Source organism: Astyanax mexicanus, chromosome 4 (genome assembly GCF_023375975.1).
Source record: "Astyanax mexicanus isolate ESR-SI-001 chromosome 4, AstMex3_surface, whole genome shotgun sequence".
Taxonomy (NCBI): domain Eukaryota; kingdom Metazoa; phylum Chordata; class Actinopteri; order Characiformes; family Acestrorhamphidae; genus Astyanax; species Astyanax mexicanus.
The window spans coordinates 17188031-17215963 of NC_064411.1; the positions used below are offsets into that span (position 1 = coordinate 17188031).

The 27933-nt window shown below is 36.1% G+C and overlaps 3 protein-coding genes across 3 annotated transcripts in view; 1 reads left to right on the top strand and 2 right to left on the bottom strand.

Moving 5' to 3' along the window:
• The window catches only part of LOC125801678 (zinc finger protein 160-like), a 289977-nt gene that overhangs the window by 47638 nt on the left and 214406 nt on the right, over window positions 1-27933 (bottom strand). The window lies entirely within an intron of this gene.
• The window catches only part of LOC125801360 (zinc finger protein 239-like), a 151085-nt gene that overhangs the window by 17553 nt on the left and 105599 nt on the right, over window positions 1-27933 (top strand). The gene's annotated exons all lie outside the window — the stretch shown is intronic.
• Window positions 6405-9109, bottom strand: LOC125801210 (uncharacterized). The gene is made up of 2 exons (XM_049477574.1): window positions 9006-9109; window positions 6405-8340 (listed from the first exon to the last, which is right to left on the bottom strand). The coding sequence occupies exon 2, from the start codon at window positions 8243-8245 to the stop codon at window positions 6971-6973; it is 1275 nt and encodes a 424-aa protein (XP_049333531.1). The 5' UTR covers window positions 8246-8340; window positions 9006-9109; the 3' UTR covers window positions 6405-6970.

The following is a 27933-nucleotide window of genomic DNA, read 5'->3' on the forward strand; positions in this document are numbered from 1 at the left end:
ACAGACAGACAAACAGAGAGTGTGTGAGAGAAATTGAGAGACACAGACAGACAGAGGGAGAGAGAGAGAGAGAGAGAGAGAGAAAGAGAGAGAGAGACAGAAAGATAGAGGGAGAGAGAGATACAGACACGATCAGGATATGTATACATGCTATTTATTGTTATTTCTTGTTTTGTTTTTTTAGTTTGGCCGTTATCTCGCCTTTACCATTCAGCAATGTAACATTTTCCACTGCCATATTTTGAACTTGTATGCGGAATAAAAGCGAGATATAAACAGGTTTTACCTATAAAGGAATAAAATTACATTTAGGCTATTATGAACTGTGTTCATTTATATGTGCTGCTTTTTATTTCATTTTGTTAGCCAGTTAAATATAACTTTTGGACGGACGTAGTGATAGGACCTGAGTTTTTAAGTTATATGCCGTTGTAATTTGCATATAATTTGCGTGTGTTGAAGACCTCTGCAGTAAGGCATGGATATTGAATTGATTGTTTTCCAAGATAATAGAGTCAGGTTCAGGTGTGACAGTAAGGTTAAAAATGTGATTTTATTGCCCACATTAGGCCCCTAAAACTATATCTTGTATATTTAAAACTATTGTATGCCATTAAGAACGGTTTCTAAACACTTTTGACATACATACTGTACATATTTAACCGCGCCCCCTTTTAAACCGACCAATCACAAACCCTGTCTTTTTAGTAGGCCTCCAATGACTGCTTAATAACTGTTGCTATCCCTATTACATCAGTGGGCAGAAATGAACCTAATAACTTGAAGGAAAAAACGCACGCCATGAAGACCGAAGAATATTGTCTTCTACACAATGCAAAGACAGACATCGTAATCATAAACATCAATTTCCTGAAAAGTAAGTCCGTTCATTTAGAGTTTGGGTGGTGTTATGAGCTATTGTATTTGAGTAATATGCAGTACGTACGAAAACACCTGTTGCAGATGTAATCTCTTTTAGGCCCTGTAGTCAGTCCTTCTTTATTTCCTTTTTTAAAACTGTCACTAGAATACCACAAAGCAAACATTCGTTCTCCTGTTACAAATTATAGCTATTATAGTTATAGTTATTATATCAACTATGTAGAAATTAATGTTTAGATTTGCTATAGGTATAGATTTGCTATATATGAGTAAATATATATATACTTTCAGTAGTTGCCTATATAGATGTTTTTGGGTTGATTGCACTGAAAGAAAAAGAGGCATTTACATTTAAGATGCAAAAATATTTCATGGTGTGTCGCTGTTGAGACAAATTTAATGTACAAGGTAGTTCAGTTTTATTTTGATTTTGGTTGATTATGAATGTGGGTGTGTTTGTTTATGTGCAGGTGCATTAACTTACCAGACATTACATCGTGAAGTGTTGGTCTTTAAATGCCCTTTTGTGTCCTTTGCCAGCCCAGTTCATCTGGCTTGCCAGGCTGTTTGTAAGGGCACATGCCACCATGCGCCTCACAAGAATGTCTTGCGTGTGTCCTCCAGTGATGGCAAAGTAAGACACCTGACAGGAGAAAAACAGAAGATGACTAATAAGGCAAGTATCAACAGGAACAGGTTATGTCCAAGTAAAGGCCATGTATTGGTGTGTCTAATAAATTAATTAAACAAAATAAAAGCAATGGGTTACTTGCTGGCCAGGGTAAACCGATAACATTTTAATATTTGTTAAACAGTCTTTTACATGTTGCATACAGTTGCAAACGGCAGTGTGGCGTACTTAAACTTTTTAAAATTGGGAAGTAGTATACTCAGCTTATGTAGCTAATCAAACACAGCCCAATATTTTGGCTAAGTTAGTTATCTGAGTGCTGCAAAGGGGTAAAACATTTTTACATGGTCTCAGAGTTTAAATACCAAATTTAGGTAATTTAGGTAATTTTTCATGCTTTATAAATTGTTTGATTATTTAGAATTTTTGCTCAGCACAAGTGGGTTACTCTAACCATATTTCTAAAGATATAAAAACAAAAGTAATCCACAAGAATACAATAAGATACTCTACAGTTTCAGCTTGCATTTTCTACACTACATAAAGTAATATAACTGTAAAGGTCAAGATGAGATTGAGAAAACTGAGAAGTGCAAAGGCAAGTCAAACCGCAATGGATTTCACAAAATGCTAGAAATTCCTGGAAGCAAATGTCAGACTCTTTGTTGCAGTCTACAGCTGAAAAAGTTGTTGCCGAAAAGTGAACATTTTAAATCTACCTTTAAAAAGCTGTGCATTCATGATAACTCAAGAACGTTTCTAATGACATATTATAACATCCAATAACCATTTTAAAATGATATTTTCTTAAAAATTACTACAGATACTTACATTGTCTTAGGCAATTGTTCATAACCAAGCTTTCTGCCAAAAGGAGTGTTAGTAAGTATTGACCTTGTAAGACATATGTATGTAATGGTCACAGTGACAGTGACCATTATAGAACACAGAGAAGATTGGGATTTGAGTAGAATTTGCTCCAAATATCCTGTTTTTATATTTGATTAGGTACAGAGGCTTTTTTTTTAGAGCTGTTGCATAAAACAGTAACACAATGTAACTCATGATAGCACATTCCATTGATCAAGTAGTTAATAGTGGAATGTATGTATGCCTAATTAATATTTTGCCTAATTTAATTAATTCCATATTATCAATCATCAATAATAATCAATATTTTGAATGTGATTTAAATCTGAATCTATAGTTCAAAAAGTTTAAATACAATTTCTAACTGTTTTCATGTAAATCCATACCATAATCAGATCATAAAGTGACTCAATACTACTAATATATATACTAATAAGTATAATAAAAAAAAGTACCATCTTTTGACGTTCCTCTGGGTTTTTGAGGATGATCTCCGCCTGATCCAGTTCTGCCATGGTTCTAAGGGGTAACCTAATGACTGAAGGTGAGGTCCTTTCTGTGTTTTGACTAACTAGGTCTCTCCTGAGGGCTTTTACCTTCTGGGTGAGTTTTTTTAATTCTTCTTTTGTCTCTCTGTTTTCTTCTAGTGTTTGTGCAAGCATTTGCAAAACTTTGCTCAGTCCCATGTCTGCAAAACACATTTTTGTAAGAAAATGAATACTAGAAAAAGCAGAAACAGCATTAAAGTGTATGCAGACAATGTTGAAATGTTTCAAGTACCTCTGAGCAACTGATGGGGCTGAGGTTGGAAGACATATAAAACATGTTTCATGCCACGGTATTAAGATTTCAAAGTGTCAAAACATGCACTAGCAAATCTCTTTATTATGGTACCACATTATATTTTAAATAGCATGAAGTGTGTATGTTTAACATATTGATGTTAGATGTAATAATATTTTCAGAGGACAACTGACCTGCAGAAGTGTGAGGGAACTCTGAGGGAAGTGTGGGGGAATTTTGATAGCCTGAAAGAACAACAAATGCAAAGTAAGTGCTCAAAATTAAATTAATATGTGCAACATATTAGGTATTGTTAATGTCTAATAATTCAATTGTGAAATTATGATTTCTACCATGAAAGTTATCCTCAGGCCAAGTGTGGTTCAGTGCTTCAGCTGCTGTTTTGTAATTTTGATAGAGATCTGTAATGATAAATTAGCATTTTGTGTTAGCCATGTAATTTTCTGTATATTTATTGTGACAGTTTCACAAGATAGATTTTTGTCTTTGAATGCATACAATACAATACAATGAATTAAAAATATGTAAAATTCATGAGGAAAATCCTCAGGTCCTTTCACATGTTTCACATTTTGTCATGTGGCAGCCTTGAAATGCTGTGTTCCCACATCATTTCACACGCGATACCCCATAATTAAAATGTGAACACAGAATTTTTACAGACATTTTAGCAAATTGAATAAAAAATAAATGAAATTAAATTTCAGATTGCACATTTTCATAATCTTTTTCTCTGACACTGAAATTTAGTTATGGTGTCCTCCCATTTCTGTTTATCATCTTAGATATTTAAATACCTTGACTGGAGTGCCATTTCTACATTGAAGCGTCACACTGTGGGCATGTTTTTCAGTGGTTGGACAGGGATGGTTGAGGGAAAGTCACGGAAGTGTTAGAGCAAAGTTCGTATATATATTTTTTGAAAACCTAATCCAGGGCTCTCGGGACTGGGTAGAAGGTTTACCTTCCAATAAGAAAACAACCCTAACACGCAGCCAATACAACACAGGAGTGACAACACTAGGGGGGGGACAACTCCTTACTTAGTAAAGTACTGAGTAAAGGGATACCTGAATACCTATATGAGGATAGTGTTTTAGTTTGTCCTTTTCAATAAATTTTGCAATAAAAGTTCTGCACAGTGAGGAATTTTTTATTTTAAATATTGTAATACAAGCCACAACATGACAAAACGTGACAAAAGTGAAACTGCCTGAAAACTTTCCGAATGCATTGTACATTGTGATGTCCAGCACAGCCACAAGATAAGTCAAGAACTAGCTTGGTCATGAAGTTTGTCATGGTTGTGTAAGTGTATTGCCTAGCTTAAAAATGATAAACTAATGCAAGCATTTGAGCTGCTGGGAGCATTTTTTTTGCTTGTAAGTTGTGAATTGCTGTAATGTGTGATGAGGTTAAACCTTTAAAAACAGCAAAGAACAGGTGTTCACGTTAATATTTATATTTTGTTTCCTATACACATGTTATACTTAGTCCTAGACTCCACTGCATAATGAATGGGGATCCCCATTTGGAAAAAAAGATGTATTGTCCTTCTCTTTGTCTGAGATGTACAGCAGGTTTCACTGTTGTTTTAATGGTTTCTGAAATATCTCTTAAATGCACCTTAGGAAAAATTAGATAAACACCAGTGCCTAACTGTGTGGGGTTTTAAACACATACAAAAATAATTTTGAAACATATACCTGGTGAAAGTATTGGTGGAGGCCTAGGCATTCGTCTTTTTGCTGTGTACTCTTCTTCCGGATCACTGAAGATGTTGACATATTTTGGATTTGGTCTGTAAAATGTTCACTATTAAGAAATGCAAGGAAATGATTTATAACACTTAATGTATTCACTGAAATAACCTTACTTCGATTTCCTTTTTCTTCTTTCTTCTTGTTCCATTTCAGATTCAATATCGTCCGTCTTTCTTTCCTGTTTGTCTGTAACAATTGTGTCCTTCTTTGTATGTTTTTCTCACCTGTTTGTGACGATTCTGCTTTTATGTGGTTCTGCGGCATCTCTTCTCCTGTTTGTCCGTCTTTCTTTCCTGTTTGTCTGTGACAATTGTGTCCTTCTTTGTATGTTTTTCTTTCCTGTTTGTGACAATTCTGCTTTTCTGTTGTTCTGAGGCAACTCTGCTCTTCTTTGTCCATCTTTCTTTCCTGTTTGTCTGTGACAATTGTGTCCTTCTTTGGCCGTTTCTTTCCTGTTTGTGACAATTCTGCTTTTCTGTGGTTCTGCAGCATCTCTGCTCTTCTTTGTCCGTCTTTCTTTCCTGTTTGTCTGTAACAATTGTGTCCTTTTTTGTATGTTTTTCTCACCTGTTTGTGACGATTCTGCTTTTATGTGGTTCTGCGGCATCTCTTCTCCTCTTTGTCCGTCTTTCTTTCCTGTTTGTTTGTGACAATTGTGTCCTCCTTTGTATGTTTTTCTTTCCTGTTTGTCTGCGATAATTGTGTCCTTCTTTGTATGTTTTTCTTTCCTGTTTGTCTGCGACACATCTGTTTTTATTTGTCTGTCTCGTTCTTGTTTGTTTTACTTCACTTGTACTCTTCTTTGTCTGTCTCTATCCTGTGTGTTTCTAATTGTGCTCTTCCTTATCTGGTTTTCTAATTCTGCTTGTCTGTGACTGTTCTTCACATGTCTGTCTGCTCTCTTGTTTTTGAGTGCTTTAGTGAGGTTTCATTTGTATGTTGGTTCTTTTCTATTTTCCTACTTGTTTCCAATTGTACCATTTCTTAATGTCCTACTCTGTCCAATTCTGCATGTCTTTGTCCATGTTTATTTCCTGTCTGTGATGATTCTGCTTTTCCTCGTCTGTGTTTCTTTTCTGTTTGTCTGTATCACTAGTTAATGTTTCCGTCTGTTCTCTTTGTTTTTAAGTTCTTCATCGCATCTTCACCATTGCATTAGCAAGTTGTTTCTTTCCTTTGTGCACATGCACCTCTGATCCTCACCCACACCTTAATCTAAACAAACATGTGAGCAAGTGGAATGACTATAAAACTATCCCTGTCTTTGTAGAGTGCACACTTTCTTTGTATATGCTCAACTCTACAGACTCCTAGATTGCTGTGCAGCCCAGATACTTGATAAGAACCAATGTAAGATGATGCACAAGGGTACAAAAAGCTGTTCTCCTTATGTTTGAATGTTTGATAGATGACATACGTGACATCTTCTGCCCTCACTATGTTTTTGACCACAGCTATTTCATGGCCGACCTCTATGCAGTTGTCACCTGGCTCTGTGGAAATGGTGCACTCATTCCAGGTAATTTTGTTAAATTGGTCAGCTGTACCAAACTGTGGAGGCAGAGGTCCATTATGGTGCTTATGTTGTAAAGATACAGAGCATGTTGGTATGGGCACCAATGCTGTTGGCATTTCTGATAATCTTTTAACTACTTGTTGTAGTGGTTGGTGTGGCTTCCTTACAAGTTTCTTGATTCTTCCCAAACAGTTTTCAAAGGGAAAGGCTGAAACATTGTCCAAGGCCCCAAATCTTCGGTATTCATCTGCAAGGTGGACAAGCTGGTGCACATTAAAAACAATCTCTTCCTTTCCATACAGCTCCCCAAAGTGTCTAACAAAACACACAAGTATGTTGCCAGCGAAGCACAACTTTTCTTTGGAAATGTCTGGAGTCAGGAGCAAAAACATGGCAACAGAGAAAAGCATGAAGTTGTCATATACTTCCTGTGGCATGCAGTTCTTAAGCACCACTGGACCAGTATAAATCATGAATTGGCGTAATTCTGTTGCCTTCCAGCGATCAATTTCTGTCAACTCTTGGTTTCCTAGAGAATTCAGAGGGTGTATAAGGCCGTTGATTTAGCAGATTTTTGGACACCAAGCCAACAGTTTTTGAAGGAAGCCGGGTCGCCATTTTTTTTCCTTTTAGCCAGAAAAGCAGAAGTTTTCTCATAACCCCGAGACAGCACAGGTGCATATAGTCGAGTGGAAACTGGGACACCATCTTTACAATTCCTGTCAAAGGGCCAAGTTTCCCTTCCAAATGATGTTCTTCATCAGCCATAGCACAGAAATTGGAGTCAGTCCTTGGTCTGGCATTGGTTTCCGGGTATGTCATTTTATTATGCCATTTGCCCACCTGCATGCACTTGTCACATCCAGAATAGCCATTATGTGACTTGATGTTCTTTACAAAGGCTCTGGCTGGGGCGTCACAAACAAAAGCTGACACTGAAACTTCAAGCTGTTTACCATTGTAGTCAATGCCATGCTCCAGCACATTTGTCAAGTCCTTCACAAAGTCAGCCAGATAGTCAAAAACACTTGCAGGCTTAGTTACTCCGCAGTACAATCCCACAAGAAAGGGAGACTTGGAGTAATCACAATCAGCTAGACAAAGAATAGGCCAAAGTTGGGTTCTTGAGCTTCTGAAAAGTGGTAGACCATCAATGTTGAACTGTAGTTTTAGTCCTTGTAGACTGCTTTGGATTTTGAGACTTTTCAGTTTCTGGTGTATACCTTGCTCCAACCCAAAATGGTAGTATTCACCATTTCCTACCTTTCTTGTGGCTACATGTGACTGCGTGCCAAGCAATGTTCTTCCATCTCTAGGTAAATGTGGATGATACATCCTGAGCAGGTTCAGGAGTGCAGTGAGTCCTACCAATGAAATGGAGAACGTAGTAGCCCAGTCTTTTAACTGGTGGAGGAGCATGGACTCATTTGACTCATTGTCACAACAATCAGAGTCAGAACTGTCACTTCCAGGAGAACTGACACATCCAGGAGACACAGAAATCCCATGAAGCACACTTTGAGAATCTGGAATTCTCCTGTTGGAATCTCTACAAACATGGTATTCTAAACTACCAGAACAAACACTACCATGAGACAAAGGAGAGACTGGGGAAGGATGTTCCTTCTTGGTTTCACCAGAGAGACTATGATTTGCATTTTGATCTAAAGGAGAGGCTGAACTGGGCATTTGAGTGTATTCAAAATGCTGTGCAATATCTCTTTCTGCTTCTTGAACAAGCTTACAAATTCTACGCCTCTTGGACCAAACAGATGACATATCTGCATATCTGCTTTTCAAGTAACATTCGCAACCCTTTTTTTTTGTTTGTTTTTACTTACTCTGACAGAAAAGCTCTTCAGTATTCAAAGTACCTGGTGAAAGAAGGGAATGGATGCCATCAGTTATTTGAATATTGTAATATATAAAACAGTAGTTTCAAGCATAACATTATGACCACCTCTTTATACACCAACTATCCATACTTTATTATCTTTCTTTTGCCCTGTTCTTCAATAGTTATGACACAACATGACCACCACAGAGCAGGTATTATGTAGGTGGTGGGTTATTTTCAGCACTGCAGTGACACTAGCATGGTGGTGGTGTGTTAGTGTTAGGGAAAGTGAAGACTAGCACAAGACTTCTCCAACACCAGTAAAGCCAGCCACCACCTTTTTTTCTACTCACAAATATAGAGCAAGGCCAGTTGTGCATCACTGCTGTGTCTGATCCACTCATACTAAAACATCTCACACACTAACACACCACCATGTCAGTGTAAATGCAGTGCTTAGATTGAATATACCACCCAAATATTACCTGCTCTGTGGTGGTCTATCCTGTGGGGCCCTGACCATTGAAGAACAGGATAAAAGGAGGATAATAAAGTATGCAGAGAAACAGATGCAGGACTACAGTCTGTAATTATTGAACTACAAAGTGCTCCTATATACTCAGCAGAGCTGATAAGATGGATGATCGTCATAATATTATGCTTGATCAGAGTGCAGAGAGAGTTGATGTAAGTGTTGCTCACCTTGTCAGTGTTGATAAAATTATTACTGCAGTCTGTAAATGAGGAACAACACCATATTACTTATTACTTATATTTAATAATTGTATACAAATTATAATTTCTGTTTATAATAACAATAATAATAATAATAATAATAATAATAATAATAATAATAATAATACATTTTATTTGTAATGCTCTTTACATTTCAAATAAGTCTCAAAGTGCTAAAACTTTGAGTCATCTGTGTTTATGTAACACTATATCATACACAGTTTTGAGATTCTCAAGAATTTCTCAGGTGCTAGAATAACCCAAAATCCAAAGATTAATAATGAATAATAGAAAAAACATATAATGTCCCTTATCCATGTATAAGAACAAAATAAATTATTTTGCACTGTTCACTGTTATATGGTATGTATCATTTATGGTATAGTTTAACTTAGTCCATATCAGGGACATGTCATGTTGTCAGTATGTAAATTGACTGTCAGTAAATGTACTGCACAAAATACCACTCAGTAAAAATAAACTGAATTAAAAAGTATATTTATTATTTATTATATTTTATTAAGGATAATGACAGTTAATGTTTTTCTATTTACTATTGATATCATTAGAAACAACTTAAAGTTGCCTCTGTCTTTTTTGTGTAAATATAACAAGGGCAAACATGTAGGAAAAGTGTTTACATTAACATTTTAATTGCCATTAGAACAAGTGCAATGGAATATCTGTAAATGTTCATTGCAAAAAATTATATTTTATATATTTAATAGAAATAATGAAATAATGCATTTGGAATAAATAATATGAAAAGATTTGACAAATAATACATTTAAAAATATGAAATTTCCAGTATTTCATAATACATTCAGGGCTGGAGCCAATGGAAAATAGTACATGGGATGAGATTAAAGCTGTTTTGGGGATGAAGAATTTGAGTGTGGTGAAACTGATTGTCAGCAGCTTATAAGGAGACCTGAAATATGGGATTTTTCCTCTTTATGGAAGTCATTTCAATCAATTAGTTGGGAACCCTGATACATTTAATTTTTTATTCATTAATTTAAATATACTATCTATTTCTTCATATATTTTTGTAATTTGCATATTTTATTAGCAAGGCACATTATGACATTTTCTTTGAAACACTGTCAATTAAAACAATTTTTAGCTGTTTTTTTAAATATCTAAATAAATAAGATGGGTCCAATTGGTAACCAATAACAGGCATATACAATTCTGTTTTTATTATTTTCATTAAGTGACTCCCTACTAACGGAACATAGGTTCGTTTACAATCAAATAATGCAGCTTGTGCCTTTTGCCCCCTTCTAATGTCTCCACTAATATGAAGCATTACGTACACAGACTCCCTATAGTGCGCTCCCTATTACAGAAATAGTGATAACTGAGTGACACACCATATAGTGCACTATTTCTGTAATAGGGAGCGACTCTCAACGCAGTGAACCATAGACACATATACATAAACGCCGAATTACAGGCTGGCGTGCGTTCCACGTCGCCGCCATATTGGATGGGTGTCCCATGCGCCCCAAGTGTATTTATTTGTACTGGTATGGCACACACACACACACACACACACATAACAAACCAAACCGTGTGTAAATCGGGTATAAATAGGTAGAGTTGTGATTATTTTAGTGTGTAAATCGGGTATAAATAGGAAGAGTTGTGATTATTATAGGCTGTAAATCGGGTATAAATTGGTAGCGTTGTGATTATTATAGTTGTATTAAGCTCCTTCCTCAGTATATATACTTGGGGGCACATGGGAGACCCATCCAATATGGCGGACGGCTGAGGCGGCGTAAGTCACTGCGGCATCTATGTGTATATCTATATGCAGTGGGACTGCCCTGCCCTCCCATATCCGCCAAATCTCAACAAGCGGCGCCAAAACTGCAGCACTTGATTGGTGGTTTAGATGTCAATCAAAACCTCTGAAAGTAGGCGGTTGCTGGCAGCTTCGAGCTGTTCTAGAGGTTAGGTTGTTCAGCCCACATGTGGATTATTTCTCGAGGGAGCAGAAGAGGTGAGTTTGTTTTATTGAAAACAAAGTTGTAGAAGTAGCAAGTGATTCATCTTAAAAGATGTTTAAGTCTATGATTATTTAGATCCCAACCAATAACTAACTGATATTGGCTTGTAGCAGCATCGGGTAAGCTGTAGTTAGGTTAGCTAACGCTAGGTTAGCTGTTTAGACCACTAGCTAGCTAGCATTAGACAGGTTGGAGCTTTTGGGAAGATTTTCTTAAATTATGAATTAACGTTAGCTATTAAAGCTAATAGCTTAAAGCTGCAGGTTAATAGTAGGCTTTTCGTTTTCATACTGCCTGCGTTACTACTGTAGTTCCGTTTTCGTTATGCGTTTTTTTTTTTGGTTTAGGCAAAACTAACATTAATAAGTTAGCTAACTGTTAACATTACTGCATCTCCACTTCTCTTTGGAGTCGACCAACGGACTAGAATTCCGCACCTTTAGGGTTAACGGAGTCACCGTTTCACTAGCCAGGTAACGTTAGCGTTTGGTACTTAGCTTAGAAAAAGTCTATTCTTGTTGGAGAATCACCAGATAGAACATGTTTTCTTAAATTAACTCTCTCTCTCTCTCTATTATATATATATATATATATATATATATATATATATATATATATATATATATATATATATATATATATATATAATTACTTTAAATTAGCTAACAGTGTTTTCCATGAATATAGCTAGGCTGGCTAGCTAGGTAGCTAGTTAACTTTTTAAGCTGTATTAGCCACAAAGCTAACTCAAGCTTTTTATTATTTTGGTTAATTCCAAACATGTAAACTGTTTTTTATTTTAATTAACCGAAATACTACTATTTTGACAATAATATTGTAACTTAAGAGCATAAAATTAACTACACTGTGTGATTTTCTTTTTTCTGCGCTACTTTTACCCACCTTAAAATCACAACCGGCTTTTTACTTTGCAAGCGCGTGCATTCGCTTTCCCGCCCTTTTTTCATATCTTGAATCTGTCCTGCTTGTATTTTAGTAGTATTAATTGTGCTGCTGATATATTGTTTTTTGTGTTGTCTTGATTAAGATAAGAAATCAGTAAAATATAATAAATAAAATAATAGATAAAACTAACTTTTAAATATAATAATAATAATAATAATAATAATAATAATAATAATAAAATAAATTAAAATAAGAAAAAATGCAAATATATAAATAAAATAATATAAGTAATAAAGGAATAAACAACTAAGAGGAGGACTAAAACAATAAATAAATAAAATTAAGTAAAACAGGTACAGGCTGTCTAAAAAAAATCAACTGTTTTGAAAGCTTTTGTTAAGTCAAAAACAGCTGCACAATGTTGTCCAAGTCTGAATAAAGGTCGTTTGAAACCAATGTTGTAGCCGAGATAGTGCTGTCCTCCTCTAAAACCAGACTGATAAAACAGGATTTTTGTGGGGAAAAAAACCTGCTGGTTCACTAGAGATTCTGACATTTTTGCTAAACGCGACAGTTTTGAGATTGACCTAATAATTATTCAAGTCTGCATCACCACCTTTATGCAGAGGAATTACATGAGCTTTTCCAGACCCTGGGAATTCTGCAAGATAAAACTGAAAGGTTAAAATTTTATAAAATGTATTTGAAAATACTGCGAAACGCAATAAAAGGGCGTCTAGTTCATCATCCTCTTTTTGTGGACTAATTTTTGCCAGGGTATTAGCAACTAAATATTGAGAAAATGGTTGGAGTGACAATGCTTTTTAGAAACAGTAGAGTTGAGATCAGTTTTCGTCTGTGCTACTAAAACGCTGGTGTGTGTATATATGTATATATATATATATATATATATATATATATATATATATATATATATATATATATATATGCATGTATGTGTGTGTATCTATATGTATATGTATATATATTAATTCTATTTTATTGGCTATTTCACATAGTTGATTTTACAGACTGCAGTAAAATTTTAAGAGGAAGACTGTTACCTGATTTTATAAAAAAAAAAAATCAACACAGACAAGACTTGATGTGAGGTCTTGAATGTCAGTGTCAGTCCCAGTCCTGCTTTGCATATTAGTAATTCTAGCATTTTGACAGATAACAATACAACACTTAAAAAGTACATTAATTATTTTGGGGTGCATGTAAGAGTGTTTGAAACAGTTTTTCAGCAATGTTATACAACCAGCTTGTCTAATTATATTGTTGCTTTTTTGTAACATATTTATAATTTTGAAGAAAAAGAAAAAAGGTTACTTACTATTCTCAGTTATCTGAATCTTGGTCCCTTGGTCAGCTGTGTCCAGTTATTGCTGCTATGATTCTCACTTCTGTTGGTGCATTACATTCTACATTGGCTTTTTATTTAGTAAAACTGCAAACCTTGCTGTTTGTAATGATGGTTGGAAGTGTAGGAGATTTGTAATATTTATGCCCAAGACTTAAGTTTTTGCTTCTAAAGGTAATGCCATGGTCTCCTGTTACTCAGCCCCAGGCCCACCTTGCAGCAGGAATGTCGATGGAGCAGTTCAACGGATTGTTCACCACAGCCTTTTCGAGTTACCACGACCACAACAACCGGCTAAGGAGTTTGGAAGATTGCCATTCGATTACAGCTGTCTGGTAAGTTAATGTTTTTGTCCAGAATAGTAAGTGTAGTAATAGTAAATAATAGTAAGTAAAGAAAGAGGTGAGATTTTGTGTAATGCTTGGTCCAATAATTTTGATAACACTATGCTACCACACTATAATTTTAATATGAGGGAGAGGATTCAGGAGCCGTATTTCTGTGCAGTGCCGACTTAAAGCTTTAATAGAAACATTGAGGAACAATGAGTTTGACACAGCAATGTCTGTCAACACCATAGATTTAAAGATATATCATAGGTTGAAGATCAATTTGAATCAGAGTCTTTATTTTTAAACCCACTCCTAGTAGACACAATACAGAGACAATTAGTGGAGATTTACATTTTAGAAAGATACAGGCATCACAGTCTTCTGGCTGAGGTCTACTGGTATAGAGGGTAGCCAATAGGGCTGCGCTATATGGGAAAAAAATCTTATTACAATAGTTTTCCATATCAGTCGATATTGATATGTATCACGATATAAATCAAATCACTTTCACACTTAAAGATTTATTTTTACTCAAAAGTAAGAGAATAAGGGAGTTATCTAAAATTTTAGTTTAGTCAGAAGTCAACAAATTAACATTAGAACATTATATAACTGTATAAATAAATCAATCAATCAAAATATAACACTCAAATCCTGTATATTCAAAAGTTCAAAAGTTACAGGATAAAGTAAACGCAGAACAAAATTCTTTGATCAGTTCCAAATAAATAAAATCTTTCAAACAAAATAGTCAATTTGTTTTAAAAGAAGCACACACTTGGTCAGTTCCAAACAAATAAAATATTACAACAAAAGAGAATTCTTCTGCTCTAAAGCAAAATAAAGAAAGGCACAATAAATCCCCATTAGTACTAGTGCAGAACTGTCTCTTAGTGCTGTCAAAGTTTCGCACCAGACATACGTTACCCTACTGTAGGTTGCGGGCCAGGAAGATCAGTCTGTCCACTGCCTCGGGTTTTAAAGCCGCCCTGTGGCAGGTCACAATATTACCGCACTGTGCTAAAAACCCTCTCGGGTTTTAAACTGCGTCCATGTGCACGACACGGCGAACAAAGCCCCTGTGCGACGTCCGCGCCTGTTAGTTTTCTCCGCAATTACGTCACATTGTTCGCTAGAGCCACGCGAACGTCGTCTCCACATGAAGTATGCCGAGGCCTTTATTCTCTCCCTCACATCGTGTAATAGTGCAGTTCTGGAAATAAAAAAATAAAAGAGAAAAGCTCTTGTACTGAACACACATATATTTTATTTCACTTCGCTATTATTTAACTGAAATTCGCTTGTTTTTTTTTTTGTTTTTTTTTCTTTGTATAAAAAATATAAATCATAGTACCCTGCCACCTCGCTCTCGTGTCTCTTCTACAGCTGCGATGCCCGGTTCTATAAAGGTCTATGTTAGCATTCGTTTCTAATCACCGGGTCACATTTTGAGAGAGTAAAATATATTTATACAGTCCAGAGCTGTAAAATACCGCTGGCTAGAGGCGGATGAGAACTGCGGAGCGCGCGACATAGTTCAGATAACCATATAAAGCTCAGTTCAGTTAAATAAACAGTTAAATAAAAAGTGAGGAAATGTACAGATAATCAAATATAAAGGATAAGTTGTGGTTTTGGTGTGCTGTTTCTATTACTTTCATATAGTATATGAAAGTTAAAGTAACGCAATGTCTACCTACTTGTATACTACTTAGGGCTGAATGATTAATTGCATTTGCGATAATCTCGCAATATTTTAAACCGCACAGGCTGCGATTTGACTGGTCACGTGACTTGGGAGCGAGCCAAGCCGAGCAAACACGAGCAGAAGGGAGGGGGAGAAGTGAAGTCAACACAGCGCACTTAAACTTGTCGCACAATGGCTTCAGGCTCGACAGAAGCTGACACAACTGAAAGTCTAATACAAAACAGGGGCAGCACATCAGTTGTGGTGTCACTTTGGCTTTAAAAAAGAAGATGCTGCTCAATGTCAGGTACTGTGCAAAATGTGCCTTGGTTAAAGCAGATTCTCTTTGTTTTTTGCACTTTATTTTTTTATGATGTTACTGGCTGGCGAGCAGTAAGTAATTTTTTTTATATCTATTGGTTTTTCTATTTAAAAAAAAAAACAAATGGTAAAAAGGAAAAGCTATTTATTAGGGATGCAACGGTACAGTGTGGCCACGGTTCGGTTCGTATCGCGGTTCTTGGGCCACGGTATCGGTTCGTTTTCGATATATCAATATTACCTAGCTCCAACATGCAGTACGTTTTTAGCCCTTTCTATTTCAAATCAACAAGGTGCTCCTACTCACACTTAATAATATTAAATAGAAAAAAGGCAATTCCGCATATTAACTCAATACTACATGCAAATGTATTGTCTCACAACGGATTTTAATTTTGGTGAAAGGAACATGGATGTTGTATGCATGTATCTGCTACTACCTTCTTAAGCTCAGTCTCTCTCTCCTCTGCACGCTCAATCTCTCTCCAAAGCTAGACAAATTAATGCTTGCAGTGAGTGTACATTGTACTGAAAATACTATAATTCTAGTTGAATAAATGAGTAAATGAATACAGAATGGGTGTTGGATCTTAATGTTTAGCTTATTAGCTAAAGCCAGGGCGTCAAATTACACACAGATTTAGAAGAAAACAGCACACTGACCTCAGGAGTGGTTTGGGGAACATCTTGTATAGTCCTATATCCATGTTTTATAACTTTTAGAGAATCTCTCATATATGGCTGAACTCATGTGGAGCTGTTTTTTTTTTTCTCCCACCCGTTTTAGACACCCACTAACCCAAGGCCTAGCGGTTAGCTTAGCTAAAGCTAACGAGCAGCCAGGGCCTCAAATTACACACAGATTTGGAAGATAAGGCTTCACACCTACGCAGTTTAACACCACACACTCACTGCTCCTCCCGCTTTGAAAGCCAGTGGCTGCGTCCAGAAACCCCAAAAGTGTCTCCTTTTTCCTACCGATCCTCCTGCTCTCCTCCGTGACCCGGAAACTTTTGTGACGCCATCTTGTCACCTGTCCGAATACCGTAGGAGACGAAAGGAGCCGCTTAAAATCCTCCTGTAGGAGGCTTCCAAATGAGGGTACATGAAAGCATGCTACTCCGGAAGACTTTTAAGGATTTTTAATGACATCACTGCATCCACGCCCACAGAGGACGCGGGAATGGACAAGGCAACGCACAAACATACGTCATAAACGTATTAATTAACTATATTCTTATCTAATTAAACAGCCAGTAAACAGTAATGTAATTTATAGTTTAGATAAGCTGTATGTTCAGTACAACTATATTAATAACGCTATTTGTAACATGTTATACATATATATACATATATTATTTATAATATATATATATATATATATATATATATATATATATAAATTTAATTTATCTATTTATTTATATATTTATTTTTTACTTAGGGACTGATGAGTAAACTGAAACCCTCATAAGGCTGAGGTCAGACAGGGCTGCCAGCTTCACTGGCCGGAGATGCAGCCAAAAATGCGGCTGGGAGTAAACAGGATTTTATTGGAATATCTGAATTTTTAGCTGTGTGTGATAGTAATGTTCTGAAATGTGCTGAAAGTGAGCGTTGTGATTGGCTCAGTTCAACGGTAGTCAACATCCTATCTAAAAGGGATCAGCTGTCCCATTTCCCCAATTACAGCTCCTTCCCTCCATTCCTCCTCCTCCTCACCTCTCCTCGATTCCTCCACCTTCCTCCGTGGTAGGAGAGGAGGAGTAGGAAAGGAGGAGTAGGAGAGGACGAGTAGCAAAAGTTTCTGGACGCAGCCAGTCTTCACGTGCGTTCATCAGCACCAAGCGCTGAGCTGCCCCTCCACCCGGCCACAGCTACTGAACAGCGAGACTGCACTCAGCACATCGGTACAGCGGGAAAGTGTTCATTCGCTTTGTTAGTGCACGTATCAACATCGCGGTTCATCCGGGTGTATCGAACCGAACGGTTCGATAAAATACCCAGAACAGATGCATCCCTACTATTTTTCTATTTATTTTTCTATTAAAAAAAAGGGTGAAAAGGAAAAGCATAGATTTGTTTGCTTTATTGTTATCTGTGCTTTAAATAAATCTGACATTGTTTATTATTAATCAGATTGATTTATTGCTTCTGTTTGTTGAAAAATACTTGAGAAGACATAAAAAAAATTGCATTTTAAATCGCAATTTATAGATAAAAAATTGCAATTAGATTAATCGTTCAAAAAAAATCTTTCAGCCCTAATACTACTGCATACTTGCTTAATTTTAGTTTAAAATAAGTATACTAATAGTACACTTGTAAGGTTCCTTTTAACAGGGGCTTTGGCCAATCAGTGGCACAAGGACACTGTCGCTGTACAAAAAGATTCAGAAAAAAATTGTAGCTGTTCCTTTTGACTGATGAAAACTAAAGATGTAAAGTACGCTTCTCTACAATAGAAGTGACTGGAACATCAGTTGAATTATTTGGATGGATGAACGAATATTTTTGCCAACATAGTGTATACTGGCTAGTCCTGTGACTGGATAGATTGTATTTAAAATATAGTAGATGAAATACTAGTTTCTTGTGTATAGCCCTTTATTTTATCAGTCAATAGCCATTTCAAATCTGTTGCCACTTCAAAAGGACAGTGCAGCAATAATGGTGTAAGAATTAGTAATACTCATTTTGTCTTCACATGACTTCTCCTACCTTTGTTTTAATGCAACTCAACATTTCACCCCTCTCTCCTTCTTCTAACACAGGGAATGATCTGCAGATCCAAAACCTGACTCTACATCCAAGCAAGATGGCACTGCTTTATGTCACAGGAGGTGTCTTCAAAAAGAAAAAAAAATACAATGATCACTCAATCTACAGCATCACACAGTATTGACATCAGGGGCATGCTATTGACTCCACATAATGTGCACATTATTTGGCCAGGTGTTTGTTTATTATTATTATTATTATTATTATTATTATTGTTATTATTAATGTCTTTTAACGCTGCAGTCACATCCTGTGGCTGCATTTTATGGGAGGCAGATCAGCCAAAAATAAAACTGAATTGAAATGGCTTAAAAGAAAATGCAAAGACATTTTGACTTTTTTTTCCAAAATATAATGACAAAATTAAAAATACAATTGCTTAATTTTCATTTTAACATGCCAAGTTGGATACAAATGAAGTGTGATATTTCATATAACCTCAAACGGTGAATGCGAAAGTTACCTGTTCAGTGGTAAGAAGGCCAGTCCCTAAAAACTGACAATGAGAGTAGTAAAAGGTGTTCTACATTACATTCATATGCAAATGTACTATACAATAGTGCTCCTATATGATCAGTGTATAGTATATGTGGAGCTGAGTGATGCAGTGAGTGTAGATCCAAAGTGGATTTAATGAAGTTTTTTATATCTGTTCACACAGGCAAAAAATGGCAAAGGGATTTGCATTTTCTTTTTAGCCATTTTATTTCAGTTTTATTTTTGGCTAGAACTACCTCCCATAGCATGTTGGCCAATTCTTTAGAATCCCTCAGAATATATACAGTTCAAATATTTTAGAGGGCTATTATCCTGCATCAGATTTCAAGACCCCACATTGAACTGGCCCAAATCGGAATTGAAAATGTCACATACCACAAGAAATGATGCATGCATAAGGCCTGCACGATATTGAAAAAAATTCAAATCGCATTGTTTTAGCTTTTTGCGATATATATCGTGATATTACACAATGCAGGACCCGTGACGTCACCAGCCCCGCCCCCACCCGCGCGCGACCGAGAGTCAGCGTTTAGAACAGTCAGCTCAGCACTCAAAACCCGAGGAAAACAGCAAAACAACGGCAATTAAGCATTTAAATGACCTTTAAAAGGCCATGAAAAGGTAAATAAGAGCGTTTTTCTGGGATTAAAAGCATGAATTCAGCTTTAACTTGAAATATCTGCGCAAAACTGTGGACAGGCTGTCTGAGGCGGTTACAAGGTTCACACACTTTCCATAGTTTCATGACCTTACAGTCTTTAAAATATCAGTGCAGAAATTAACATTAAAACAAAAAATCCATGTGAAACTGATTATAGTAGGCCTATATCTTACAATGTTTGTAAATAAAAAATATACATTTCTTTCAGCAATGCTGACAATCTTCAATTATAAAATGTGTCAAATCCTGAGAGCTCTATTGTGTATAACGGATTTAACTCTGAGCTGATTCCATACACTGCTAAGCATTTCTAATGTTTAACCTGTAAACTGTGGTTCATACTTCAAATAACATTATATAGGCTATTTATTTTGAAACTTTGAATACATTTTTAATAATCTGGCTGTTTGCTGGGAATTCTGAACCTGCTTCCCAAAGAAAGAGAGAAAAAGATGGCCATTACAGCTTGAAAATGACTTTACACTCATAAAAAAACAAATTAGTAACTTCAAGTCACACAGTTAACCCGTCAGACAACAGCAGGAGAGCTGTATACAGATTTTTTATTACTGAACTATTTAACATGTAATATGTTTAATGTGTATATCACTTATCAATAAGTATAATGAAGCAAAATAAACCTGCTTTTAGAGACACTCTAAAATATTAGTAAATAAAACAACACTGTTGTTGTTACAGAAACTAAAACAGAGCTAGTCATTTTCCATCTAATTTTAACATTTGTTTTTAATGTACACGATGGAAAATGTGGAGAGATTGGACAGGCGAAGATATATATGTATATAAACCGAGCTACACTAAATACACATTACCCCCTCCTTCAAACACACCTCTCATCTCTCTCTCACTCTGCACTGCAGGCAGTGGCGCGCGCAGGTCTCTTCGGTGTGTTTTGTAGAAGTTAAATCCGGACAGTCTGTTTCACAGTTTAAAGGAATGGTGAGATTTCGCTGCAGCAGCTGAACTCCGGTCGGATTTCCCGCTCCCCCTCGCGCTTGCATGTTTGTCACACTTAAATGTTTCGGAACATCAAACCAATTTAAATATTAGTCAAAGACAACACAGGTAAACACAATGCTATTTTTAAATGAAGGTGTTTATTATTAAGGGAAAAAAAAATCCAAACCTACATGGCCCTGTGTGAAAAAGTGATTGCCCCCTAAACCTAATAGCTGGTCGGCCACCCTTAGAAGCAACAACTGCAACCAAGCGTTTACGATAACTTGCAATGAGTCTTTTACAGCGTTGTGGTGGAATGTTGGCTCCACTCATCTTTACAGAATTGTTGTAATTCAGCCACATTTTCCACCATGTACAGCTTTTTTAATGTCATGCCACAGCATCTCCATCGTATTCAGGTCTGATTGACTAGGCCACTCCAAAGTCTTCATTTTGTTTTTCTGCAGCCGTTCAGAGATGGACTTGCTGGTGTGTTTTGGATCATTGTCCTGCTGCAGAACCCAATATCGTTTCATCTTGAGGTCATGAACAGATGGTCGGACATTCTCCTTCAGTTTCTATTTGGTAGACAGCAGAATTCATAGTTCCATTTATCACAGCAAGTCTTCCAGGTCCTGAGGCAACAAAACAGCCCCAGACCATCACACTACCACCACCATATTTTACTGTTGGTATAATGTTCTTTTTCTGGAATGCAGTGTTTCTTTTACACATACCTTCCAAAGAGTTCAACTTTTGTCTCATCATCCCACAGAATGTTTTCCCATAAGTCTTGGGGATCATCAAGATGTTCTGGAAAAACTGAGACAAGCTTTAATGTTCTATTTGCTCAGCAGTGGTTTTCATCTAGGAACTCTGTCATGTAGGCCATTTTTGCCCAGTCTCTTTCTGATGGTGGAGGCATGAACACTGACCTTAACTGAGGCGAGTGAGGCCTGCAGTTCTTTGGATGTTGTTGTGGGGTCTTTTGTGAGCTCTTGGATGAGTTGTCGCTGCGCTCTTGCAGTAATTTTGGGGGGGGCCGGCCACTCCTAGGAAGGTTCACCACTGTTCCATGTCTTTGCCATTTGTGGACAATGGCTCTCACTGTGGTTCTCTGGATTCCCAAAGCTTTGGAAATGGCGTTATGACCCTTTCCAGACTGAACGATCTCAATTACCTTTTTTCTCAGTTGTTCCTGAATTTCTTTGTATCTCGGCATGACGTGTAGCTTTTAAGGATCTTTTGGTGGACTTCACTTTGTCAGACAGGTCTTATTTAGGTGATGTCTTGATTGAGAACAGGTGTGGCAAAAATAAGGCATGGGTGTGGCTAGACACAGTGTACTCAGGTGTCAGAAACCACAGTGACGATATGTTTTAACAAGGAGGGCAATCACTTTTTCACACAGGGCCATGTAGGGTTAGAGTTTTTTTTCCCTCAATAATAAACACCTTCATTTAAAAATAGCATTTTGTGTTTACCTGTGTTGTCTATGACTAGTATTTCAATTGGTTTGATGTTCAGAAATATTTAAGTGTGAAAAACATGCAAAAAATCAGGAAATCAAGAAGGGGCAAACACTTTTTCAAGTGCAGATTTTGGGACCCAAGCTCAGTATAGCAAAGTAACAACTAATTTTTAATTTTTTTATTATTATTATTTATTTATTTGTAAGTTTTGCCAGATAGAATGATCACACAGCACAGCAATATTGCTGTTTTTGTGTTTTTTGCACTTAGGCTGTATGATTTAAAATAAAGAAAATTTATTGTTTAGAAAGGATGTTATATACTTAAACCATCTTAAATTATTAGATTAGAGGAAAGTCGTTCAGACATTCTTGTAGCCTAATTAATCGATGTTCAGGCCAGTGGATCATTGTTTGCATTGTTTGTGTTTTACAGTTTTTCTCTGTCGATTTGGTACATTTCTCACATCATGATTTACATTGGCATCACAAGTGCATTTCTCAAAACAGTTAGTGCAAAGAGCAAAACTCAATGAAATGCCTGCAAAAGCACATACCTCATTCACATTGATAAGCATGACACAAGCAATGGATAATGCAAAAAAAACAGCTGAAAATTGTACATGACCATTTGCATGAATGACAGACGCATTTGCAAAATGTGAAACACAATGAGAAATGCAATTATGATGTGCCCAAGGGAGGAGATGTGGAGATTGAATGAACAGTTTTGAGAATTTAAATTCTGATCTGAGAAATGTACCAAATCGACTGAGAAAAACTTTCGGGGTCGGGTCGGGCTGGATATTTGGGCCTGATCTAAGCCCTACTTTAAAGGCACACTGGGTAAAAGAGTTATTTATTGAATCGAATTTATTCAATAATTGGCTTGTGGCCTTCCCCTGACTGTAATTCAAGTTTACAGAACTGTCATGAAGTCACATTTAAGCCCCTTTCTCTCCCTGCACAAATTTACTCATGCATCTCTTTGATTGAAAGGACCGAGCCAGCACACGTGCTTACAAATTTAGCGTTTAATACAAACAAGCCAAACATGAACTCATAGTAAAACAAAAACGCAGACCCTTGCCTGGCCTCCATAAGAGGTTTTTGCAATTCAGCAAATATAAACCAACGTGTGCACTGTGCAGGTCACTTATGCAGCCTTTTTTTTACGATTATAGTGATTTGTTACTTTGCTATATTGAGACATCACGGCATAGCTTTATAGAAAATAAAATTGTGTTAAGCCATTTTCTTGAACCAGACCCGACAGAGCCAGAGGAAAGTGGTGGAGATCTGTTTTAGAAAGAGAGAGGCGTACTTCTCACTTACAACCAGTTTTAGTGATTACAGTCTATGAAGTTAGCTGTAGGTTTAGAAAAGCCGCGTTTGCCAGTGGCTTTGAAAAAATCTTGTAGTACTTGTTGGAGCTATAGTACCATAAAGCAGTTCATAGTTCTCAAAAGAAATGCAGTTCTTGTGAGTGTTGGTTACATCCAGCTCTTAAAGTTAAACAGTGATTTTGAAGCTGAAATATTTTACTTCTTTAAAAATTATAAATCAAGAAAATCCTACCTAGTGTACCTTTTTAACCTTCTGTGTGAACAAACTGATCCAGACTGCATTCTTACTTTTCTCTGCCCTTGGATTAGAGTTGCAATGGTGTAAGTATCTAAAGACAATATCCTGGGTTTCATAGTGTTTCACAATTTCCCTAAATAATTAATGACTTATAAATATTGCTAAAATGTGTAAAACATGTTATTTTGCATGTTGGCACCAGAGAGGAAGGAAGTGTTTTTTATAATAGTAATGTCATATGTGCTCAAGTAAAGTTCTTCCAGTGAAATGTTCAATTAAATTATTCATATTACCATGAAGGGCTTAAAGCATTAAAGTGTAAGAACTCAATGCAGAATATTATTCATATTATGTTAACTTTAGTACAAGGGTTGGACATTGTGGGATGAATATTTATGACTGTCATAATAGGTGTATTATTCTTAAATATATTGCTTAATTATATTGCTGTCTAATGAGTTTTGTCAGAACGGTTACTTTGGTGTTGTGTGGTAAAGCCTCTGTTGCACAGCTATGAACTGTTGTAAAATGTTAATTGTGGTATATACTCAGGCAAAGTTTTTTCAATAACTGTAAAGAAAGTTAAATTAAATTACAGAAATGAGAATTTCCTGCTAATGGTTCAGGCTTAAAAGGGTTAAATATAGTTAATTCAGAGTAGGGTGTGTGTTTTAACTTGTATTGAATATGTTCATAATAAAGTTTTTATTGTGAATGCTTGTGGGTTATTGTTGCTTGACTGTGATGTTGCTGGAGTTCGGAGTGCTTAATACTGTTGTTTTAAGTATACCTAATGGTACAATGAAACAAGGAGAGGCTTGTTCAGGCTGTAATATAAAGTGTCATGGAACACTCTTAACTCTTTTTGGAGTAGTTTAGTTTGATTTTATTCTACACTTTTATGTATAGTACTGTGCATGGGTGATTCTAGGATTAGATATTTAGGGATGCTAAACACCCAAAGTGACGATTCAGTTGAGAGGCAGTAGATAAAGATAAGGGTTAATATGAATACCAGCGGTGTTTACTCAGATAAATGTCTTACAGACTATGGTTAGGCTATGGACAGGCTCTCCATAAACCTGTGTATGTACTACTCTGCACTATTTCTCAGCGATTTGGGACACGCCCGCTGCGCAGCTCCTCACTGGGCGTGTTTCAGTTCGCCTTCACGGTGAGTTTCCAACACTGTCAGAGAGCCATGAAGAGTCTGTAGTTAGCTGTTAAACGAGGGAGATGGTCTTACGCATTGGCGTAGGAACCGGGGGGGGATGGGTAGGACATGTCCCACCCAATATTGGAAACAGGTGGATTTGTCCCCCCCAAAAATTATATCGTTTCGCTCAGATCAGCTGTACTATTAATGAGGAGACAGACCGGACCAATCACGGAGCCGGTTCAGGTATTAAGTCCCGCCTCTCAGCACAAACAGCCAATCAGCTTGCTGGTTTTGCGGCCCGCGGTGTGCTAGTGGGGGAAGCCCCGCCCCCTCGCTGTGAGATTTAGCAGCGGGATCGGGCTGCAGCAGCTTCAGCTGATTAAGATCTGGATATACGGGGATTTTTCTAAAAGAAAGGTAACGATAGGCTAACCACATAAACTGTGATGATGTTTCTGATAGCTGGTTAAAAATACAAGACTCTAAATCAGCACACAGTTTAAACCCACTGTGATTAATAAACTGCAGCTGTGTGAGTGAGTTAGCTTAACTTTGGAATTAGATAGATTGGAAGTCAACGTTAAAGAAAAAATAAACTTGCCCTGTACCTGATCAGCTAATTACTGTTTCATTTTTAAACTGTCTTTATTAATTTAGGATTACAGGACTTACTGTGAGCTATAATGAACAAAAATTCATTTAGTTAACTAGTTATCTAGAAGCTGGATGTAGTGGATAGTCAGAATTTAGTACTGTACTTTATGTTTGTAGTTTAAAGCAGTTTCTTAACCCTGATCACTGCCCCAAAATTGTGTTTTCCACCTGATCCAGCTGATCAGCTAATAAACAGTCATTTACTGAGTTTACTGAGTTTAATCATGTATATCCAGCAGTGCATTAGACACATCATACCACCACTTACTTTATTAAATGTCTTTAAAGCAGAGAAAGCTCTAGAATATGTAGAACAGTGTTAATATTCAGTAGAATATGTAAGAACAGGGTTCACAGTAAGGCCACATGTCCTGACGTTTATAATTAAAATCTTTATGAAACGTAAAGTTACATTCTTTTACATAAAAGGACACCAATCTTTAGAAGAGCTCTTAATAGAAAAATAAAAGCATAGGATTTTTTTAAAGAGTGGAGAAAATGTAAATATACAACAGAATTGACATGCCAATACATGATTATAATAATAATAATAATAATAATAATAATAATAATAATAATAATAATAATAATAATAACCAAATCTGTTATATTATTTTAAATATTAGGTGATAACTGATAATTTTTGTCATATGTATATGTATATGCATAATTTTTTCTTACAACAGTAAATGTAATGTGAAGTAACATGTTTAGGTTGTAAAATCACCTTGTTAACTAATAAAAAACAAAATACAGAAAAAAAATTATTATTTGTGATTAAAAGTAATTTCCACAAATGTTGTTCTAAGAAACTATAGGGTGGGCTTGGGTTCATATTGGCAAATGTGTCCCCCCCAATATCAAACCTGCTCCTACGCCCTTGGTCTTACGGGTTACGTTGTAGATCATAACCAATCACAACGTTGATTCCACGTTGTGTTGTCAACGTTAAACAACGTTTATAATTTCAACCTATAATAACGTTGATTTATGGTTGATTTTTGGTCATTCAACCAAAACCGACCAAAAAACCCAAAAATCAACGTTGATTCAACCTCCCTTTGCTATCTGGGTATGTTAACTACTATTAACTACTTTATTTAAGTGTGGAATGTTTTAGCTAGCTACTTTAGGTAATGTGAACTAATTTATTTCAGTTTGGAATGATTTAGCTAGCTAGGTTAGCTAATGTTTACTTTATTTCAAAGTGGAAAGATTTAGCTAGTTTAACTAATATTAACTACTTGATTTAAGTGTGGAATGTTTTAGCTAGTTAGGTTAGCTAATGTTAACTACTTTATTTCAGTGTGGAATGTTTTAGCTAGCTAGGTTAGCAAATGTTAACTACTTTGTTTTAGTGTGGAATGTTTTAGGTAGCTAGGTTAGTTAATGTTAACTACTTTATTTCAGTGTGGAATGTTTTATCTAGCTAGGTTAGTTAATGTTTACTTTATTTCAAAGTGGGAAGATTTAGCTAGCTAGGTTAACTAATATTAACTACTTGATTTAAGTGTGGAATGTTTCAGCTAGCTAGGTTAGCTAATGCTAAATACTTTATTTCCGTGTGGAATGTTTTAGCTAGCTAGGTTAGCTTAAGTTAACTACTTTATTTTAGTGTGGAATGTTTTAGCTAGCTAGGTTAGCTAATGTTAACTACTTTATTTGAGTGTGGAATGTTTTAGCTAGCTAGGTTAGCTAATGTTAACTACCTAATTTCAGTGTGGAATGTTTTAGCTAGCTAGGTTAGCAAATGTTAACTACTCTATTTTAGCGTGGAATGTTTTAGTTAGCTACATTAGCTACTACTTTATTTCAGTGTGGAATGTTTTAGCTAGCTAGGTTAGCTAATGTTAACTACTCTATTGTAGCGTGGAATGTTTTAGTTAGCTACATTAGCTAATGTTAACTACTTTACTTCAGTGTGGAATGTTTTAGTTAGCTACATTAGCTACTACTTTATTTCAGTGTGGAATGTTTTAGCTAGCTAGGTTAGTTAATGTTAACTACTTTATTTGAGTGTGGAATGTTTTAGTTAGCTACATTAGCTAATGTTAACTACTTTATTTCAGTGTGGAATGTTTCAGCTAGCTAGGTTAGCTAATGCTAAATGCTTTATTTCAGTGTGGAATGTTTTAGCTAGCTAGTTTAGCTAATGTTAACTACTTTATTTTAGTGTGGAATGTTTTAGCTAGCTAGTGTTGGGAAAATTCGCACTACCCCTTACTTTCTTTTGATGGAAGCCCGAAGTAGAGATAAAGAATAGAGAGACAGGATACTTCATTATCAGCAAAATAACAATTTATTAAAGCAGGGATTTGTTGGGTTTACTTATTAATTTAATTAATTGTTAATGGCCACCTGCAGATACTAAGTGGGGATAATCAGAAAATGGTTGTGTAGCGGGCTCAGTGGTTTAATACCTGGTGCTAATTGAGATGTTGAAATATTTTTAATTGGGCGCCAGTTATTAAATTAATTTAATTAGATTAATTAA

Bases quoted from the DNA above. Each gene is read 5' to 3' on its own strand.
- LOC125801210 (XM_049477574.1), bottom strand. From the start codon at position 8,245: ATGTCATCTGTTTGGTCCAAGAGGCGTAGAATTTGTAAGCTTGTTCAA.